Here is a 23,298-nt window from a genome sequence, read left to right on the forward strand (position 1 = left end):
GAAGCCGGCTGGGGAGGGTGGGGGAGGGATCAGAGAGATGGGAGAGTAGCACCTCGGAATATAGCCAGAGTTGCTTGTCTTGCTTGGAAAGACTATTTTATCTGAGATTCCCGAGGGGCGTGTCGCCTATGTGTGCTGGCTGTGTGGAGATTGCCCCCGGGGATCTGGCCCGCTGAAGCCCCGGTCAGATCCTCTGCTGCCAGTCCAACGCCCAGCGTCAAGATTCCCTTCCTGGGACGCTGCACTCCCGACTCCAAAATCAGTCGCTGCGTCCCAGGAACTTCTCGTCCCACCAGCCGCGTCGCCGCGCCGCTCCCGCGGACTGGATGGGCCCCCTCCCGGGGTTAGTTCAGGGGAGTAGGGCTGTGCCCCGTGCTTACGCCGTGACGGCACCCAGTCAAAAGCTCAGCAGCAAGATTCCCCGGCTGGGACGCTTCACTCCCAGCTCCAAGACCAGTCACTGCCTCCCGGGGACTTCTCCCACTGGCTGCGTCACCACGCCGCCCGCGCGGACCGGCTGGGCCCCCTCCCGGTGTGAGTTCAGGGGGTAGGGCTGTGCCCCTTGTTTGCACCGTCAGCTCCCCTGGGCCCTGACCTAAACCGGGCACCAAGGTTACCTGACTGGGACGCTGGCTCCAGGCTCCGAAAACAGTCGCTGCTTCCCCGTATTTGTTCGTTTTCCATCTCTAAATTTGTGTTTGTTGTTCAGGGTTCGCAGATTGTTATGTATGTGATCAATTCACTTGTTTTTCCAAGTCTTTGTTGCAAGAGGGATCCGAGGTAGCGTCTACCTAGTCCGCCATCTTGGCCCCGCCTCTGTTTTTCCACTTTTGAAGGTCTGTTTTGGTTTCATGCAGTAGTGTCTTGTAGTTTTCTTTGTATAGGTCTTTTACATCTCTGGTTAGATTTATTCCTAAGTACTTTATCTTCTTAGGGTCTGTTGTAAATAGTATTGATTTGGTGATTTCATTGCTCTCTTTGTTGATGTAGAGGAATCCAACTGCTTTTTGTGTGTTTATCTTGTATCTTGAAACTCTGCTGGACTTTTTTATTCATTTTAGTAGTTTTCTTAAGGATTATTTAGGTTTTCCTATTCCCGTCTTGCTGAGAGTTTTTATCATGAATGGGTTTTAGACCTTGTCAAATGCCTTTTTTGCATCAATTCATAGAATCACGTGGTTCTTGTCTTTTATTTGTGTGATGGATTACATTGATTGTTTTTCTAATGTGGCACCATCGCTGCATACCTGCTATGAATTCCACTTGGTCGCGGTGAATTATTTTTTTGATATGTTGTTGAATTCTATTGGCTAGAATTTTGTTGAGGATTTTTACGCCTAAGTTCATGAGGGATATTGGCGTGTAATTTTCTTTTTTTGTGGGGTCTTTACATAGTTTTGTATCAGGGCTATGCTGGCTTCATAGAATGAGTTTGGGAGTATTCCTTCCTTTTCTATGCTCTGAAATACCTTTAGTAGTGCTGGTGTTAACTCTTCTCTGAAAGTTTTGTAGAATTCTCCAGTGAAGCTGTCAGGGCCAGGGCTTTTCTTCATTGGGAGTTTTTTGATTACTTTTTCAATCTCTTCTTTTGTTATAGGTTTATTTAGTTGCTCTGTCTCTGTTTGTGCTAGTTTAGGCAGGTAGTGTGTTTCTAGAAATTTGTCCATTTCCTCTATGTTTTCAAATTTCTTAGAGTACACCTTTTTGTAGTACTCTGTTATGATTCTTTTAGTTTCAGTTGGGTCTCTTGTGATATAGTCCATCTCATTTCTTATTCAGGTTATTTGCCTCCTCTCCTGTTTTTCTTTTGTCAGCCTGGCCCAGTGGTTTATCAATTTTGTTAATCTTTTCAAAGAAACAGCTTTTGGTCTTATTAACTCTTTCAATTGTTTTTGTGTTTTCTATTTTATTTAATTTTGCTTTCAATTTTATTATTTGCTTTATTCTGGTGCCTGAGGGTTTCTTTTGTTGCTCTTTTTCTATTTCTTGAAGTTTTAGGGATAATTCTTTGATTTTGGCCTGTTCTTCTTTTTGTATGTGTTCATTTGTTGATATAAATTGACCTCTGAGCACTACTTTCTGTGTGTCCCAAAGGTTCGGATAGGAAGTGTTTTCATTCTCATTGGATTCTGTGAATTTCTTTACTCCACCCTTAATGTCTTCTATAATCCAGTCTTTTTTGAGCCGGGTATTGTTCAGTTTCCAAGTGTTTGATTTCTTTGTCCTGCTTTTCTGTTATTGATTTCTACTTTTATGGTGTTATGGTCAGAGAAGATGCTTTGTATTATTCCAGTGTTTTCATTGTGCTAAGGCTTGCTTTATGACTTAATATGTGGTCTATTGTAGAGAAATATACTTTCTTTTCCATGTGCATTGGAAAAGAAAGTATATTTGAATGATGTTGGGTGGAGTGTTCTGTATGTGTCTATGAGTTCAAGTTGGTTAATTGTGGCATTTAAATCTCCCGTGATTTATTGAGCTTCTTTCTGAATGTCCTTCACTGAAAGAGTTGTGTGGAAGTCTCCTGCTATAATTGTGGAGCTGTCTATCTCACTTTTCAATGTTGCTAGAGTTTGTTTTATGTATCTTGAAGCCCTGTTGTTGGGTGCATAAATATTTAACATGGTAATATCCTCCGGGCATATTGCCCCCTGAATCATTATGTAGTGTCCTTCCTTATCCTTTGTGGTAGATTTAAGTTTGAAGTCTGTTTTGTCAAAAATTGGTATAGCCATTCCTGTTCTTTTTTGATTGTTAACAATAGTTTTCCGTTCTTTGAATTTTAGTTTGTTTGTGTCTTTAAGTCTAAGGTGTGTCTCTTCTGGGCAGCATATAGCCAGATCAAGTTTTTTGATCCATTCTGCCACTCTCTGTCTCTATATTCATGCATTTAGTCCATTTCCATTCAGCGTGGTTATAGATAGGTATGAGTTTAGTGCCGTTACTTTGGTGCCTTTTTTGTGTGTTGTTGACAGTTTCATTTTTCCACTTTCTTTTTTGTGCTAAGAAGTTTTTCTTTGTAAATTGTGTCTTCCTCTTTTTCATGGTGGTTGAATTTGTTTTTGCTGAGTCTTTATGTTTATCTTGTTTTTTATTTTGAAGTGTAGAATTGTCAGTCTTCTTTGTGGTTACTTCGATATTTACCACTTTTTTTTAAGCTTAAACCTGAATTTTATCTCCCTTCGTCACCTTGATTTCCTCTCCATATGGAAGATCTGTGCCTACTTAATTTAGTCCTTCTTTATTGATTATTGTCATCTTTTATATAATGAGATCACTGATTCTGTGTTTTGAGCATGTTTTTTTTAATCTTAATTTATTTTTATGATTTCCATATCTGAGTTGATATCTGGTTGCTCTGTTTTGTGTTCTAGTGTTGGGTTGATATCTGATATTATTGATTTTCTATCCAGAGAATTCCCTTTAGTATTTCTTGTAGTTTTGATTTGGTTTTTGCAAACTCCCTAAGCTTCTGTTTATCTGTAAATGTCTTAATATCGCTTTCATATTTGAGAGACAGTTTTGCTGGTTACATCATTCTTGGCTGGCAATTTTTCTCCTTCAGTGCTTTATATATGTCATCCCATTCCCTTCTTGACTCCATGGTTTCTGCTGAGTAGTCCAAACAATCTGACTGATTGTCCTTTGTAGGTGACTTTTCATTTATCTCTGGCTGCTCTTAAAATTTTCTCTTTATCTTTGGTTTTGGCAAGTTTGATAATACATCTTCATGATTTTCTTTTGGTACATACCTTGTATGGGGTTCGGTGAGCTTCTTGGATAGATATCCTTTCATCTTTCACAATATCAGGGAAGTTTTCTGCCAATAAATCTTCAAAAATTCTCTCTGTATTTTATGTTATCCCTCCCTGTTCCGGTATTCCAATCACTCACAAGTTATTCTTCTTGATAGAGCCCCACATGATTCTTAGGGTTTCTTCATTTTTAAAAATTCTTTTATCTGATTTTTCTTCAAATATATTGGTGCCAAGTGATTTATCTTCAATTTCACAAATTCTGCTTTCCAGTTCCTCAGTTTTGCTCCTCTGACTTTCTATTGAGTTGTCTAATTCTGTAATTTCATTGTTAATCTTCTGAATTTCTGATTGCTGTTCCTCTATGGATTCTTGCAGTTTGCTAAGTTTTTCATTATGTTCTTGACTAATCTTTTTTATTTCTTCAGCTGCTTTATCTGCGTGCTTCTTGGCTTTTTCTGTGTGTTGCCTGATCTTGTTCATGATGTCATTCCTGATGTCTTGAAAGGTTCTGTATATTAATCTTTTGTATTCTACATCTGGTATTTCCAGGAATACATCTTCATACAGAAGAGTCCTTGATTCTCTGTTTTAGGAGTTTGTTGAAGCAATCCCGGTCTGCTTCTTTATGTGATTTGATATTGACTGTTGTCTCCTAGCCATCTATAAGTTATTGTATTATTTTATGTTTGCTCACTGTGTCCTCAGTTCTTGCTTTGCTTTGTTTTGATATAGCCAATTAGGCTACTAGCATGAGATAATTTGGTTATTGGAGCCTTTGAAGCACTGATGTCCTGTTACCAGTTGGTTAGAGCTGTTAGCAGGTATATGAGCCTAGGAGTGTATTCAGCATTCTTGTATAGATTCAGCTCAGGTGTCCTGATAGTCGGTCACCTAGTGTGTAGTCTAGGCCCCCACCTACTATCTTAGAGGACTGGTGGTGATGGGTGTATGCACTGGTTCCCTGTAGTGGCAGGGGGTCAAATGCTGAGGAAGGCAGGGGGCTGACAGCCTTCCCCCAAGTGTCAGTGAGGAAGGAGCTTCTCTGTTCTTTAGGGCACTCTGGTGGATAGGCTTTGCAGCGGTGCCTTGGGCACCCAGTGCTTATACCTGTGAGGACTGGTAGGCACCGCTGTCCTTTCACAGGTGGCTGGGTGACATGGATGGAGCCTCCAGTCCTCAGTACCCTGCTGCGGGTAGGTGAAGGCCCTGTTTACTAGGCAGAGCAGTATTAAATCTCCAAAACCTGCCTCTCCACAGCACAGCTGAAACAGTTACAGTCAGATTTCAAACGGATTTGCCCTTGCAATGTAATAGTCACGTAGATCCATGTAGGGTGAGAGACAAAGTCTGTGGATTGCTTATGCCCGGACTGGAACAGCTTCTGCTCTGAGCTTCCAGATTAGGGGAGCCTGCAGAGTAGTTTTCCCCTGTTTATTAATTTGTTCCTTCTTCCAGGTCAGGAGAATGGCTCAGAGAGCACAGCAGATTCTCTCTAAGGCCCAGGGAAATCAATTGTTAATGAAGCCGGCTGGGGCAGATGGGGGAGGGATCAAATAGGACAGAGTTCTTTCAAAAGAAGTAGCTTTTAGATCCCATCCAGCCCTATAGCAGCCGTAGCACTTAACCACTACACTACCAGGGTTTCCGCTGTTAGATCCACATGCGGTAAATTAGACAAAATCACTTATCTTGTGTTGAGAATGCTGTTTTATCTCAGATTCCAGAGGCCTGTGTAGCCTATGTGCACTGGCTGGGTCCCTGCCAATATTGCCCCATGGGGTTAGTGCTGCATTCCATGCTTGCCTTATTTCGCTGAAGTAGCTGTGTCCTAAACTCCACAGCCAGTCCCTCGACCCTCACAACAGGGGGTCGGGGTGCCAGCACTTTGGTTTCCTTCTTTCACTGAAGCAGCCTCTTCCTAAACGCCACAGCCAGCCTTGTTGTAGACACGCCACAGGGTCAGGGGTGTGCCACTCTGCTTGCCTTCTTTTGCTGAAGCTGCCGTGTCTCAGGGAACTACCATCAGCCCTGCTGCAGTAGTGCCAAAGAACAGTACCAAGGAATCAGAGCTGAGGCACTGCGCGGGAATGGCAACTCATCACTGCTTCTGCTCCATTTCTCCCTCCCTGATTGCTCAGACCGATTCCTTAGCTTTGCCTTTGATGCTCAGGGTTTATAGCTTGTCATATATATAATCACTTCACTTGGTTTTTCAGGTCTTTCTTGTAAGAGGGATCAGTGGAAGCTACTGGCTAGTTCACCATCTTGGCCCCCCCTCCCATTTTTACCTCTTTAAATCTAAATAAAGAGTGGACATTTCAGGTATTCCTCATGCAGAATAAGAGGAAGAAACCTTAGAAGCTAATCAACATGTCCATTTACTGTATTTGTTTCTAGTTTAAGATACAGCTGTTTTTTTTTTTGTTTTATATTATTTCTTGGTGTACAATAGAAATATTTTCCCTTTTTCAGGATATTATGGATTGAACTATGTCCCCCCAAAAATGTTTGTCAGCTTGGTTAGGCTATGATTCCCAGTACCGTGTGATTGTCTACCATATTGTCATCTAATGTGATTTTCTTATGTGTTATAAAATCCTACCTCTATGATGTTATTGAGGCTGGATTAGAGGCTGTTATGTTAATGAGGCAGGACTCTTCTACAAGATAAAATTGTATCTTGAGTTAATCTCTTTTGAGATATAAAAGAGGGAAGCAAGCAGAGAGATGGGGAGACCTCATATCACCAAGAAAGTGGTGCCAGGAGCAAAACGTGTCCTTTCGACCTAGGGACCCTACATTAAGAAGCTCCTAGACCGGGGAAAGATTGATGACAAGGACCTTCCTCTAGAGCCAACACAGAGAGAAGGTCTTCCTCTGGAGCTGATACCCTGAATTCAGATTTCTAGCCTTTTAGACTATGAGAGAGTAAACTTCTTTTTGTTAAAGCCATCCACTTGTGGTATTTCTGTTATAGCAGCACTAGGTAACTAGGACAGGATAACAGCATTAAGTGGGTGCTTAGTTTTGTTTGTGTGGTAACTGAGAATGTTACTGTATTTATATTTTGTAATCTGGGTAAGAAATAAATCTTAAAATTTTGAAATTTATGAATGTATTTTCAATGGCTTTACTTAATGATAGCGTGTAGGGAAAAGATATGTTTATCTGATGCAGAAAAGAATCTACTCAATTGATTTTTGAAATAACACTGCAAGGAAATTTTTAAATTGAAATTTTTAGGAATAGAAACTTTGGAATTTTGAACTGAGTTCAAGGTTGAATGTATATTTACAGATGTACTTCTCGTCTTAAAACAATGACAGGTAATAAAATGCTAATTCTCTGTTGAACAATTAACAGGAAAAACTGGCTTATTTCCAGATGTACTCACATCACCATAACTTGTAATCATAGCACATGTTCTGAAGCTTTTGTAACTTCTCCTGATTCTAAGAGGAATAGATATACTGATATTGTGTTCCTGCTTAATCAGGGTGATTGGGTGCCAGGGTGAAAATTGTTCAGTATCTCTCTTGTTATTTAAACTCAACCTTCTTCATGTCTTCTTGTTCCTGACTCTTTTAAAGGATGCATGTACCGTTTCTACCACACCGTTAAAGGGGTAGGGAAATAGAGTCCTCAAACAGAATAATATGCAGTGTGTGCAGCACAGGGGCCTTGTCTAGTCAGCCTTTATCGAGGCAGTTAGATTATTTTTATAGACTGTATTTTTGTATGCGTAGACAAGGCCACTTATATGGCATGGGCATTTTTGATATGGCATATAATTTCTTTTTAAAAGGAAAACTATTTTTCCTAGGCAGTTTGTGATATAAGATGAAATTTGAACACAATTCTGAGAGTGTACTTTTTTTTGTGCTGGTCATCCTTTTTTTTTTAATCTTTATGTGCTTTAAGTGAAAGTTGACAAATCAAGTCAGTCTCTCATATAAAAATTTATATACACCTTGCTATATACTGCTAGTTGCTTTACCTCTACTGAGACAGCACACTCCTTCTTTCCACTCTTTTTTTGTGTCCATTCGGCCAGCTTCTGACCCCCTCTGCCCTCTCATCTCCCATCCAGACAGGAGTTGCCCACATAGTCTCATGTGTCTACTTGAACCAAGAAGCTCATTGCTCACCAGTATCATTTTCTATCCCATAGTCCAGTACAATCCCTGTCCGAAGAGTGGCTTTGGGAATGGTTCCTGTCTTGGGTTAGTAGAAGGTCTGGGGACCATGACCTCTGGCGTCCTTCTAGTCTCAGTCAGACCATTAAGTCTGGTCTTTTTATGAGAATTTGGGGTCTGCATCCCACGGCTCTCCTGCTCCCTGAAAGATTCTTTGTTGTGTTCCTTGCCAGGGCAGTCATTGGTTGTAGCTGGGCACCATCTAGTTCTTCTGGTTTCAGGCTGATGTAGTCTCTGATTTAGGTGGCCCTTTCTCTCATGGGCTCATAATTACCTTGTGTCCTTAGTGTTCTTCATTCGCCTTAAGTGCATACATTTTTGAGTCCTATTTGAGCAAGTTGCTTAGCATGCAAGAGATTCATTTTACTCATCTAACTGGCATATATTACCATTTGTCATCCCATGTATCTTCAGTTTGTCGTACATTGGTGGCTTATGTGTCGCTGTGATGCTGGAAGCTATGCTACCAGTATTTCAAATACCAGCAGGGTCACCCATGGTGGACAGGTTTTAGCTGAGCTTCCAGACTATGGCAGACTAGGACGAAGGACCTAGCAGTCTACTTCTGAATAAAACAGCCAGTGAAAACCTTATGAACAGCAACACAATGTTGTCTGATATGTTGCCAGAAGATGAGCCCCTCAGGTTGGAAGGTACTCAAGATATGACTCGGGAAGTGCTGCCTCCTCAAAGTAGAGTCGACCTTAATGACGTGGATGGAGTCAAGTTTTCAGGACCTTCATTTGCTGATGTGGCACAACTAAAAATGAGAAGAAACACCTGCAGACATCCATTAACGATAGGAACATGCAACGTACAAAACATAAATGTAGGAAAATTGGAAGTCATCAAAAATGAGATGGCGTACATAAAGATGGGTATCATAGATACTAGTGAGCTAAAATGAACTGGTGTTGGCCATTACAAACCAGACAGTCATATGGTATACTATACTGGCAATGAAAAATTGAAGAGGAACGGTGTCACATTCATTGTCAAAAAGAACATTTCAAGATCTATCCTGAAGTACAGTGCTGTCAGCGATAGGATAATGCCTATATACCTATAGGAAGACCAGCTAATATGACTATTATTCAAGTTTACACACCAACCACTAATGCCAAAGATGAAGAAACTGAAGATTTCTACCAAATTCTGCAGTCTGAAATTGATCAAACATGCAATCAGTATGCATTGATAATTACTGGTGATCAGAATGTAAACGCTGGAAACGAAGGATCATTAGTTGGAAAATACGGTTTTGGTGAGAGAAACGATGTCAGAGATCTCATGATACAATTTTGTAATATTAAAGACTTACTCATTGCAACTACCTTTTTTCAATAGCATAAATGGTGACTATACACGTGGACCTCACTTGATGGAATACCCAGGAATCAAAAGGACTACATCTATGGAAAGAGATGATGGAGAAGGTCAATATCAGTTAAAACAAGGCCTGGGACCAACTGTGGAACAGATCCTTAATTGCTCATATGCAAGTTCAAGTTGAAGCTGAAGAAAATTAAAACAAGTCCACAAGAACCAAAGTAAGACCCTGACTATATCCCACCTAAATTCGGAGACCATCTGAAGAATAGATTTGATGCATTGAACACTAATGATCAAATACCAGATGAGTTGTGGAATGACCTTAGGGACATCATATCATACATGAACAAAGCAAAAAGCCACTAAAAAGAGAAGAAAGACTAAAATAATGTCAGAAGACACTCTTAAACTTGCTAATAACAGAATAGCTAAAGCGAGTGGAAGAAATGATGAAGTAAAAGAGATAAACAGAAGATTTCAAAGGGAGACTCGAAAAGACAGAGTATATTGTAATGAAAAGTGCAAAGACCTCGAGTTAGAAAACCAAAATGGAACAATATGCTTAAGCTGAAAGAACTGAAGAAAAAATTCAAGCCTTCAGTTGCCATGTTGAAGGATTCTATGGGCAAAATACTGAATGACAGAAAAAAATTGAAAGAGTTAACAAGACCAAAAGCTGCTTCTTTGAAAAAATTAACAAAATTGATAAACCCTTAGCCAAACTGACAAAAGAAAAACAGGAGAGGAAGTAAATAACCCAAATAAGAAATGAGATGGGCAATATTACAACAGACAGAACTGAAATTAAAAGAATCATATCAATTACAACGAAAAATTGCACTCGAACAAATTTGAAAACCTAGACGAGATGGATGAATTCTTAGAAACACACTACCTACCTAAACTAACACAATCAGAGGTAGGACAATTAAATAGACGCATAACAAAAGAAAAGATTGAAAAGGTAATCAAAATACTCCCAACAAAAACAAAAAAAAAGCCCTGGCCTGGATGGTTTCACTACAGAGTTCTACCAAACTTTCAGAGAAGATATAACACCACTACTACGAAAGGTACTTCAGAGCATAGAAAAGGATGGAATACTCCCAAACTCATTCTATGAAGCCAGCATAACCCTGGTACCAAAACCAGGTAAAGACACCACAAAAAAAGAAAATTACGGACCTATATTCCTCATGAACTTAGATGCAAAGATTCTCAACAAAATTCTAGCCAATAGAATTCAACAACATATCAAAAAAATAATTAAAGATGACCAAGTGGGATTCATACCAGGTATGCAGGGATGGTTCAACGTTAGAAAAACAATTATGTAATCTATCATATAATAAATTTTTTTATCATATAAATAAAAGACAAGAACCACATGATCTTATGAATTGATGCAGAAAAGGCATTTGACAAAGTCCAACACCCATTCAAGATAAAAACTCCCAGCAAAATAGGAGTGGAGGGAAAATTCCTCACCATAATAAAGGGCATTTATGCAAAGCCAATACCAACATCATCCTAAATGGAGAGAGTCTGAAAGCATTCCCCTTGAGATCAAGAACCAGACAAGGATACCCTTTATCACCACTCTTATTCAACATTGTGCTGGAGGTCCTAGCCAGAGCAATTAGGCTAGATAAAGAAATAAAGGGCATCCAGATTGGTAAGGAAGAAGTAAAAGTATCTCCATTTGCAGATGACATGATCTTATACACAGAAACCCCTAAAGAATCCTCAAGAAAACTGCTGAAACTAATAGTTAAGCAGAGCGTCAGGATACAAGATAAACATACAAAAATCAGTTGGATTCCTCTACACTGACAAAAAGAACATCAAAAAGAAAATCACCAAATCAATACTGTTTACAGTAGCCCCCAAGAAGATAAAATACTTAGAAATAAATCTTACCAGAGATGTAAAAGATCTATACAAAGAAAACTACAAGACAGTACTGGAAGAAACTAAAAGAGATCTACATAAGTGGAAAAACACACCTTGCTCATGGATAGGAAGACTTAGCATTGTAAAAATATCTGTTCTACCGAAAGCGATCTATAGATACAATGCAATTCTGATCCAAATTCCAATGACATTTTTTAATGAGATGGAGAAACAAATCACCAACTTCATATGCAAGGGAATGAGGCTGCAGATAAGTAAAGCATTACTGAAAAAGAAGAACAAAGTGAGACGCCTACTCTACCTGATTTTAGAACCTATTATACCACCACAGCAGTCAAAACAGCCCGGTACTGGTACAACAACAGATATATGGACCAATGGAACAGAATTGAGAATCCAGCCATAAATCCATCCACATATGAGCAACTGATATTTGACAAAGGCCTAAAGTCAGTTAAATGCTTAAAACATAGTCTCTTTAACAAATGGTGCCGGCATAACTGGATACCCATCTGCAAAAAAATGAAACAAGACCCATACCTCACACCATGCACAAAAACTAACTCAAAATTGATCAAAGACCTAAAATATAGAAAGACTTAAAACGATAAAGATCATGGAAAAAAAAAAATAGGGAAAACACTAGAAGCCCTAATGCATGGCATAAACAGTATTCAAAACATTATTAACAATGCAGAAGAGAAACTAGATAACTGGGAGCTCCTAAAAATCAAACACCTATGCTCATCCAAAGACTTCACCAAAAGAAGAAGAAGATTACCTATAGACTGGGAAAAATTTTTAGCTATGACATTTCTGATCCGTATCTGATCTCTAAAATCTACATGATACTGCAAATACTCAACTACAAAAGACAAATAACCCAATTAAAAAATGGGCAAAGGATATGAGCAGACACTTCACCAAAGAAGACATTCAGGTAGCTAACAGATACATGAGGAAATGCTCACGATCATTAGCCATTAGAGAAATGCAAATCAAAACTACAATAAGATTCCATCTTACTCCAGCAAGGCTGGCATTAATCCAAAAAACACAAAGTAATAAATGTTGGAGAGGTTGTGGAGAGACTGGAACACTTATACACTGCTAATGGGAATGTAAAATGGTATAACCAGTTTGGAAATCCATTTGGTGCTTCCTTAAAAAACTAGAAATAGAGCTACCTTACGATCTAGCAATCCCACTTCTTGGACTATATCCTAGAGAGATAAGAGCCTTTACGTGAACAGATATATTCACACCCATGTTCATTGGAACATTGTTTACAATAGTGAAAGGATGGAAGCAACCAAGATGCCCATCAATGGATGAATGGATAAATAAATTATGGGATATTTACACAACAGAATACTACGCATCGATAAAGAATAGTGATGAATCTCTGAAACATTTCATAACATGGAGGACTCTGGAAGGTATTATGCTGAGTGAAATCAGTCAGTTGCAAAAGGACAAATATTGTATGAGACTACCATTATAATAACTGGAGAAGTAGTTTAAACAGAGAAGAAAATATTTTTTGATGTTTACAGGAGGAGAAGGGAGGGAGGGAGGAAGGGCAAGGGGTGTTCACTAATTAGATAGCAGATAAGAACTATTTTAGGTGAATCGGAAGACAACACACAATACAGGAGAGGCCAGCACAACTGGACTAAATGAAAAGCAAAGCAGTTTCCTGAATAAACTGAATGTTTCGAGGCCAGCGTAGCAGGGGCGGGGGTTTGGGGTCCATGTTTTCAGGGGACATCTAAGTCAATTGGCATAATGAAATCTATTAAGAAAATATTCTGCGTCCCACCTTGGAGAGCAGCGTCTGGGGTCTTAAACACTAGCAAGCAACCATGTAAGATGCATCAATTGGTCTCAACCTACCTGGAGCAAAGGAGAGTGAAGAACACCAAAGACACAAGGGAATTATGAGCCCAAGGAACAGAATGGGCCACATAAACCAGAAACTACATTAACCTGAGACCAGAAGAACTAGATGGTGCCCAGCTACAACCTATGACTGCCCTGACAGGGAACACAGCAGAGAACCCGTGAGGGAGCAGGAGAGCAGTGGGATGCAAACCCTAATTTCTTGTGGTAAGTCCATACTTTATGGTCTGACTGAGACTAGGGGGACCCCAGAGGTCGTGGTCCCCAAACCTTCTGTTAGCCTGAGACAAGAACCATTCCCAAAGCCAACTCTTCAAACAGGGATTGTACTGGACTATGGGATAGAAAATGATACTGGTGAAGAGTGAGCTACTTGGATCAAGTTGACATATGAGACTATATGGGCATCTTCTATCTGGAGGGAAGATGGGAGGGCGTAGGGGGTCAGAGGGTGGCCAAATGGACAGGAGAGGAGAGAGTGGAGGGAAGGGAGTCTGCTGTCTCATTAGGGGGAGAGTGACTGGGAGTGTATAGCAGGGTGTATATAGATTTTTGAAGAGAGACTGACTTGATTTGTAAACTTTCACTTAAAGCACAATAAAAATTAAAAAAAAAAAATACTGATTGACACAAGAAGCATCAAAAGAAGATGGAAGGAATACACAGAGTCAGTGTACCAGAAATTATTGGTCAGCATTCAGCCATTTTTAGAGGTAGCATATGATCAAGAACTGATGGTGTTAAAGAAGTCCAAGCTGCTGCATTGAAGGCACTGGGGAAAAACAAGGCTCAGGAATTGACGAAATACCAACTGCTGAGATGTTTCAACAGAGGCAGTATTGGAGGTGCTTATTCGTCTATACCAAGAAATTGGGAAGACAGCTACCAGGCCGTCCAGCTGGAAGAGACCCATATTTATCCCCATTCCAAAGAAAGGTGATGCAACAGAGTGAGGAAATTATCAAACAATATCATTGACATCACAGCCAAGTGAAATTTTGGTGAAGATCATTCAAAAGCAGTTAACAGCACTGTATCAACAGGGAACTCCCAGAATTCCAAGCAGGATTCAGAAGAGGACATGGAACTAGGGATATCACTGTTGATGTCAGATGGACTTTGGCTGAAAGCAGAGAGTACCAGAAAGATGTTTACTGTGTTTTATTGACTATGCAAAGGCATTTGACTATGTGGATCTTAAGAAATTATGGATAACATCGCGAAAATGGGAATTCCGGAACACTTAATTGTGCTCATGCGGAACTTGTATGTAGACTAAGTGAGGCATTTGAACAGAACAGGGGGATACTTCTGGTTTAAAATCAGGAAAGGTGTGCATCAGGGTTGTATTCTTTCATGATACTTATTCAGTCTGTATGCCGAGCAAATAATCTGAGAAACTGGGCTGTATGAAGAAGAACATGGCATCGGATTGGATGAAGACTCATCAACAACCTGTGATATGCAGATGACATAACCTTGCTTGCTGAAAATGAGGACTTGAAGCACTTACTGATGAAGATCAAAGACTGCATCCTTCAGTGTGGGTTACACCTCAACATAAAACAAAAATCCTCACAACTGAGCCAATAAGCAACATCATGATAAATGTAGAAAAGATTCAAGTTGTCAAGGATTTCATTTTACTTGGATCCACAATCAACACTCAAGGGCACAGCAGTCAAGAAATCAAATGAGGTATTGCACTGGGCAAATTTGTTGACCCAAGCCATGATATTTTCAGTCACTTCATATGCATGCTAGTTTCCAAGTGATGCTGAACTTGATGGTCATGGCTACTACACATTGAGAACCCCCCTTCAATACTGTGCTGCCTGACTTGGCTCCTTCGAGGAGTAAGTGAGGGCATTCGTTTACTATGGTTGTGTTAATGACAGCTAACATTTCTTGACTACTTCCCAGTTCCTGGGTGGCAGAAATGGTAAGCGCTCAGCTACTAACTGAAAGGGTGATGGTTCAAATTCATGCAGAGGTGCCTCTCAAGAAGGGTTTGGTGATCTTCTGAAAGGTCACAGCCATGAAAACCTCATGGAATGCAATTGTATTCTGAGGCACCTGGGATTGCCATGAGTCAGAATTGTCTTGATGGCTACTGTTTTTTTTTTTAAAAAAAAAACCTTATCCTAGACACTGTTTTAAGTTAATTCTTTTTCATCCTCATATTAATCTTAGTTATATTATTGTAATTCAGGGAGAGAATGGGGGCCGCGATGGCCGCTTAAAAGAGAAGGAAACCGAGGTAGAGATAGAGGCCCACTAAGGTAGTCTGACAGTGGGTCTGTGGCAGAACTGCATGGTGTTCTCATTAATACGTCTGTCAGCTGAGCTGGTGTTGTGGACCAGTATCCCTGGAGTCATTCCCCGCAGCAGATTTTACATTATAGGAAGGGTGAGGGAAAAGGAGATGCTGTTTTCCTTTCTTCTCTTGGTGCCTTGCACCCTTGGAAAACTATTGCAGGGTAGTCCAGGGAAGAAAGGATTTCCTTTTCTTACCATTCTTCCAGAATTCTGAAGGTTAGATGATGCAGCTGGTTGTTCTGATTGTGATGTGGTTCTGGAAATGACCCATATTTCATTTGAACTGTGAGATCTTTGATAGTCATTAACACGGATAAAGAAGATTCCAGGAGATTTCGTATGTAAGGATTGTCCTGCTAATACCAGTGCATTAAATGAGAAGAAGATGTTGGCTGGTGGTGGCGAGCCCACAACAACATGATCACTCATCTGTAGTGCCCGCCTCCCTGTGCTTCTCTCCCAGCATGGGGTTCTCAATAGCAGAGGTGGAGAGGATAATCGAGTCTGAATGTGTGCTCTGCTTTGGAATCTGTATAGGTTCTCTGTTAGTTTTAAAGCTTAAAAAGAACATTTAAGGCAATTTCAAAAGGTGAGATCACATTTTGATACATGAATAGTTTGTGTTGGGTTCTGTTAAAAATTTTGCTGAGTGCCCATTATGAGCAAGATACACATGTAAGAAAAGTTTGACTCTCCTCTGAAAAAGAATTTAAAAGTGGGCCTCACAATTGAGTGTTAATTATTTATGTAAAAGCATCCAAATCTGAAATTAGTGCAGTGTGATGTTAATCTGGTCTTGGAGCTGTTGATATGCTGATTTCAATAATGCTGGTATTTGAATCCTGGGACAAAAGATAATATAGATTTTTTAATGTTGTAGCTATTTAGCAATACAGAGCTGTATGCTGGGCCTCTACACTCTCAACTTGGAGTCCTCCTGGGTTTAGAATGGCTTCATTTATTGTTTATATCTGTGCCCCAGTCTTAAACTTGGAACTTTCAAAAAGGGTATTATGACTCTTTCTACTTTTTTGGAGATCCACTTATGTGTGTTTTTTTTTTTTTTAAAGATTTCAAACACAGTAAAGCAAATTCTAGAAACAATCAAGAACAAAAAAGAAATGCAATGCTTGACTTTTCGTTAGGGTGTTGAATTTTAACTTATGTGGTTTGATGGAAAGAATCACCGATGTATTTATTCTGGTTTGTTATAGGTTAACGAAGCCCTTGTCGTTTGCTGATTGTGTTGGGGATGAGCTGCCATGGGGATGGGAAGCAGGGTTTGACCCTCAGATTGGTGTCTACTACATCGATCACGTCAACAGTAAGTTTGCTTTTTGGTAAAAGAAAACACATCAGAAAAGTAATTCCAAAAAACTCTACCTTGTCATACAAAAGGATAAACATTTTACAAAGTGAGTGTTCTTATTTTAGAACAACTTTTTCAGTGACTAATATTTAACTGAAATTCACATTTTGGAAGTTGGGGCATCTGTGTAGAGTTGGGCTTAGGTGGCAGAGAGGGAGGGAGAGAAAGGGCGTCTGGTTTGCCTGTCTGCCTGTTTGCCGGTAAGGGAGCAATTTTCTTCTTCAGCACGGGCTCAGAGCAGGCTTAGAGGCCTTGTGGAAGCCACTTACTGGCCTGTGGCGGCCGTGAGCCATTTTGGCTCCTCTTTTCCATGACACTGCACTTTCAGATTGGGATTCCTCTTTTTCGTATTCTTGCCACAGAAAAAATTGGTCTTTGCTTCAGCATGGTCCAAAGACAATGCACAGCTGTGTTTGTTGGCATGGGGATGTTGGGTGGGGTTGGCACACATCAGCAGTTCTGGAAGACAGAGCTGTAGCTGTGGAAAAGACCTAAACCCTTTTCTTGTTTCCTGATTTCTTTGTCGTTGGAAGAGTAAAACCTCCTATAATAGCTTAAATCTATCACATCACTTGCATGGTAAGGCTAGCACATAGGATTACAGTGGCCAGCATACTCACTGTTGTAGTTTTGCTCATTTCACTTAAAAATACTTAGGTTTTAAGGAATACATTCTGGATTTATTCCCTCTTATTTTTCTTAAGTCTGTTTTTATATTCAAAATTTCTATATAACACAGTCTTCTTTATTATCTAAGAATAAAACCATTATAGAAAAGTATTTTATTTGATACTTGTTTATTTGTTATAGCTTTGGAAATTTTTTGATTTTTATTAAGAAATTTTTATATGATAAATTTTTTAGAAGGCCAAAAAACCCCTAGATTAATAGAAGGATTTCTTAGGAAAACGAAGAAAATGAATATGTAAAATATATTCACATCACCTTAGTTTCTGAAAATATCATTGCACAGATCCCTGTTAAGGTCTTTCTTTATCTGTGCAAATATTCACTTCCCAGGATGATTGGGAAAGGTGCGGGAACTGACGGGACTGCACTCCCCATGCCTGAAATCTGCAGAGGCCGAAGGGTGAAGGTGGGTGAGACCTGAGCTTGACTGAAAGGCTTCGTGCCTCCAAGTGATCTGGTATGAGGCTCCAGTAAATATGAGGTCGGGGTGAAGAACTCGCTTCCAGTATTGACACTTTTAAAAGGAAGTGTTCAGCCTAGGAGACAACCAACCACAGATTATAAGACATTCACCCCCAACTCAGTGGCAGGCAGGGAACCAGTAAGCTGACTAGGAAGAAGCCTGGCATGGTGAATGTTCTTTGTATGTCAGTAGGCTTGCAGGCAGCGTCGTGAGTCACTAAGAATTACAGCGGAATCCGTTTGAGGGCTGTAAAGTGGTCTAGTTCTCAGAGGCAGGGGAGGCAGAGAGGTTGGAAGGAGCACGCACGGACTTTGAAGGATGAGGCCAGTTTTTCCAATGAGCTCGCACAGTCACCTGTTACAGGAGAGCATCTGGTGTAGATGTAGGTGCTGTTTGGAGATCCAGCTTTTATGCTCATGTTGCTTAAATGTAAGTACAAATAACAGCTCTGTAAGGTGTTGCCCCTGTCACTTTTTTTATCTGATTAGTAGCAGTGTAGCTTTTTCTTTTTTTGGTAGAGATACTGTCTTCTACAAATTTAATGTTTTTCTTAATTAGATTTTAATTTTGTATTTCTAATAAACCTCTCTTGATCCTGTGTTAGCATGCTAGGTTTTGTTTCTTATTACTTATTGGCAACCAAACATTTTAATTAACCACTGCGCCATCAGGGCTCCTTAACGTGTTAAGGAAGAAGAAATTAATTTTGGTAAAATTAAGTTCATTTTAAACAATAAGTTATTGCCAATAAATAAACAATTCAGTGGAATATCTGAACTGTATAATAAATTAACTCTTACTTTTACACTTATTTTACATGGACAAAAGTTCAGCTTTATTTCCTTAATTTAGTATTTTGGAAACCAGAAAGCAGCCTAGGTGTCCTGGTTCAACAGAAATAAACTCTTATGGTACCAAGACGAGAAAATGAAATTTCTCAACTTCCCTCCCACCATCCACAAACTCTTCTGCACCCACCTTCTTTCTCAGAGGAAGAGGTATTCTTCTGGATTCCCCCTCTCCCCTCCCACACACAGATTCCCTCTTTATAAGTTGTATATCCTTTTCTTCTCCCATTTGATATCTTTATTATTTATGGTTTTAAACTTTCTTCCACCATTTTTAGTAGTTCTTTTGTCTTAGTATGTAAATATTGTAGCTCTCAAAATGAAACCAAATCAAAACTAGAGAATCAAATAGACAAATAACAGCAAGCGCACGCGCGCGCGCGCACACACACACACACACACCATCCTGCAGCCATGATCCTCTCTTCTTTTCCCTTCGCAGCCAGATTTACTGAAAGCTAGGTTGTTTGCTGTTGAGTCGATTCTGACTCATAGTGATCCTATATGGCAGAGTAGAACTGCCCCGTTTCCTGGGCTATAAACTTTTCCAGAGTAGATTACCAGGTGGGTTTGAACTGCAGACCTTTCAGTTAGCAGCCCAGCATCTAACCACTGTACCACAGGGCACCTTACTGAAAGTCCTAGTCTGCACAAACCTCAGTTTCCCCGTTGTTTCCCACCATTGCACTGACACTGTGCCGCTGCTCCTGCCGAGACGTACTGTGTCCTCCCACATGATGAGTCCATAGGACTCCTTGCAGCGTTGCCTCCTTGATCTGACCGAGTCACTTGTCGCTGTGAATTACTCCTCTGTGCTCTTTATTCCTTTGGATTTCATGACATTATCTATTTTAGCCCCTCCCCCATACCTGACTGCTCCTGCCCAGTTTTCTTTTGCCAGTACCTGGTATCCAGATTTCTCTAATAGTCATCTGCTGTATGCACCTTGCAGGTATCCTTGTGTGAATAGCTTCAATTACTGTGTTCAGGTTGATGACTGCCAAATTTGTCTCTTAAGTCTTTTCAGGAGTTGATAATTCCTTGTCATAAGGCTGTTCCCAGTCTGCTCCCAGATGGCCTCTCCATCTTCATTGTCTGCCCCACTCTTGCTCTGGAGGACACTCTACATGTCCACTGGTGCCCTGTGCTCCTTTGCTTTTTGTGTATTTCTTTGCATTTGTTAATTCTAGCCTCAAGCACTTTCTGCCCAGCCCCCATCCACCTTGGGTCCCTCTGCTCAGGGGTCACTAGTTCTCAAGGACCTTCTTTGACACTCACTTTTCCACCTCGAGGACCCACCCCCATTGTGGATTAGATGCCCAGTGCATGTATTTCTACAGTGCCAATACTTAACGGATTTTTTTTTTTTAAAGCACTTGTTATATTGCATTTTAATTACTTATTTGTATGTTTACCTCACTGAATTATGAGCTTCTTGAGGGTGGTAACTGTATCTTTGATTTCCTTATCTCTGGTGCCTAGGATAATTGTATACTCTTAAATGTTAGAAGGAAGAACTTCATTGTTTAACTCACAGATTAAAAGCTTTGTTTGCTTTTGAAGGAATTAGAGTACATTTCAAGTTTAAACTATGCTTCAGATTATTTAAAAACCTGATTTTCAGAATATAAATCGTTAAATCTACCATTTAGCTTTAGTGCAGTAATGGTATCCTAACAGCCTAGTGGATTTAATGTGCCCTAAAGTGCCCAAATTACCCACTGCAAGGTAGTTTACCCACTTAAAAGGATGTGCTTCATTATCTCATTAATCTTCTAGACACTCCTGTGAAGCAGTCTAGGGAGCAAATGTTGTTATGTTCTTATAACAGCTGGCCCACACATGTGTTGTATCTTCACACTGTGTAGTTTCAGCATTATTTTCTCTTTATTTTAATAAAAAATGAAATAAAGAGTGTTTGATTGGTTGAAACTATTTCTGCCTAACACTGTCAAATATTTTTAAGTAAAAGGTTTGACCTTGAGAATGATAGTTAGGTTAAGCCTTAAGAGTTCTGTGGTAGAATTAACATTTTAGTGGGTGTGTGGAGTGGGGATCTAGATATTGGTGGGGCAAGTTTGTTACACGTGAGGCACTGTTTATAAAGTTTTGATATCACTACAACCAGAAGTGAATCACATTAGTAGAATCAGAGTTGCACCTTAGTTTTTCTCTCTCTTTTAATAATCGAGGTGTCATTTACATAAAAGAAAATACGCAGGCTTTAAGTGTCTATTTTTTTGGTGAATTTTGACGTATGTATACTCCTCACTCAAGGTAACAGAATATTTTTGTCAGTTGTCTGTCACTGGGGATGTCTGTCTGTTTGTCGTACTGTGGTGGCTTATGTGTTGCTGTGATGCTTGAAGCTATGCCACTGGTATCTCGTATACCAGCAGGATCACCCATGGTGGACAGGGTTCAGTGGAGCTTTCACACTTAGACAGATTAGGAAGAAGGACCTGGTGATCTCCCAAGGAAGAATAGCTGGTGAAAACCTTATGGATAGCAGTGGAACATTGTCTGATATAGTGCCAGAAGATGAGCCTCTCAGGTTGGAAGGCATCAAAATACGACTGGTGAAGTGCTACCTCCCCAACAAGGTAGAGTCCACCTTAATGACGTGTTTGGAATAAAGCTTTTGGCCTTTATTTGCTGATGTGGTGTGACTCAAAATGACAAGAAACAGCTGCAGACATTCATCAGTGATCAGAATGTGGAATGTAAAAAGCATGAATCTAGGGAAATTAGAGGTTGTCAACAATGAAATAGAACGCTTGAAGATCAATATTCTAGGCATTAATGAGCTGAAATGGACTGGTGTTGGCCATTTTGAATCAGCAGTCTGTGCCGGGAATGACAGATTGAAGAGGAACACCGTCACATTCATTGTCAGAAACAGCATTTCCAGATCTGTCATGAAGTACAACGCTGCCAGTGATAGGATAATATCCATATGCCTACAAGAAAGATCAGTTAATATGACTGTTATTCAAATTTACGCACCAACCACCAATGCCAAAGATAAAGAACCAATGCCAAAGATAAAGAGGTTGAGGATTTTTACCAACTTCTATAGTCTGAAATTGATCAAACATGCAATCAAGATGCATTGATAAATACCAGTGATTGGAATGTAAATGTTGGAAACAAAGAAGAAGGATCAATAGTTAGAAGATGTGGGCTTGATGAAAGAAATGATGCCAGAGATTGCATGATAGAATTTTGCAAGACCAATGACTTATTCATTGCAAATACCTTTTTTTCAACAACATGAAGAACAGTTATACACATGGACCTTTCCAGATGGACTATGCGGGAATTAAATCGACTCCATCTGTGGAAAGAGACAGTGGAGAAGCTCAATGTTACCAGTCAGAACAAGGCCAGGGGCCGACTGCAGAACAGACCATCAGTTGCTCATATGCAAGTTCAAGTTGAAGCTGAAGAAATAACTTCACAAGAGTCAAAATATGACCTTGAGTATATCCCACCTGACTTTAGAGATCATCTCAAGAATAGATTTGACACATTGAACACACTGACCCAAGACCAGATGAGTTGTAGAATGACCTCAAGGACATCATACATGAAGAAAGCAAAAGGTCATTAAAAAGACAGGAAAGAAAGGAAAGACCAAAATGGATGTCAGAAGACAGTCTGTAACTTGCCTTTGAGTGTGGAGTAGCTAAAGTGAATTGAAGAAATGATGAAGTAAAAGAGCTGAGCAGAAGATTTCAAAGGGTGGTTTGAGAAGATAAAGTATTATAATGAAATCTGCAAAGATCTGGAGTTAGAAAACCAAAAGGGAAGAACATACTTGGCATTTCCCAAGCTGAAGGAACTGAAGAAACATTGAAGCCTCGAGTTGCAGTATTGAAGAAATCTCTGGACAAAATATTGAACAATGCAGGAAACGTCAAAAGAAGATAGATGAAATACAAAAAGTCAATATACCAAAAAGAATTGATCGACATTCAGCCATTTCAGGAAGTAACATGTGATCAAGAACCTATGGCACCGAAGGCAAAAGTCCAAGCTGCACTGAAGGCACTGGCAAAAAACAAGTGTCCAGGAATTGACGGGATAACAATTGAGATGTTTCAACAAATGGATACAAGTGCTGGCAGTCCTCACTTGTCTATGCCAAGAAATTTGGAAGACAGCTACTTGACCAGCCAACTGGAAGATATCCATACAAGTGCCCATTCAAAAGAAAGGTGATCCAGCAGAATGTGGAAGTTATTGAACAATGTTATTAATATCACACACAAGTAAAATTTTGCTGAAGATAATACAAAAGCAATTGCACCACTGCATCAACGGAGAACTGCCAGAAATTCAAGCAGGATTCAAAAGAGGACGTGTGTCATGGATTGAATTATGTCCCCCCAAAAATGTGTGTATTGATTTGGCTGGGCCATGATTTCCAGTATTGTGTGATTTTCCTCCATTTTGTGATTGTAATTTTTATGTTAAAGAGGATTAGGGTGGGATTGTAACACCC

At 39.8% G+C, this 23,298-nt stretch overlaps 1 protein-coding gene across 1 annotated transcript in view; it reads left to right on the forward strand.

Annotated features, from left to right (window-relative positions):
- The window catches only part of WWC2 (WW and C2 domain containing 2), a 322,317-nt gene that overhangs the window by 173,463 nt on the left and 125,556 nt on the right, over positions 1-23,298 (forward strand). Inside the window, exon 2 of the mRNA XM_049865000.1 lies at positions 16,636-16,745. Coding sequence (XP_049720957.1) covers positions 16,636-16,745 — 110 coding nt within the window. The remainder of the gene's footprint in view (positions 1-16,635; positions 16,746-23,298) is intronic.

This window comes from Elephas maximus, chromosome 21, assembly GCF_024166365.1.
Source record: "Elephas maximus indicus isolate mEleMax1 chromosome 21, mEleMax1 primary haplotype, whole genome shotgun sequence".
NCBI classification, from domain to species: Eukaryota; Metazoa; Chordata; class Mammalia; order Proboscidea; family Elephantidae; genus Elephas; species Elephas maximus.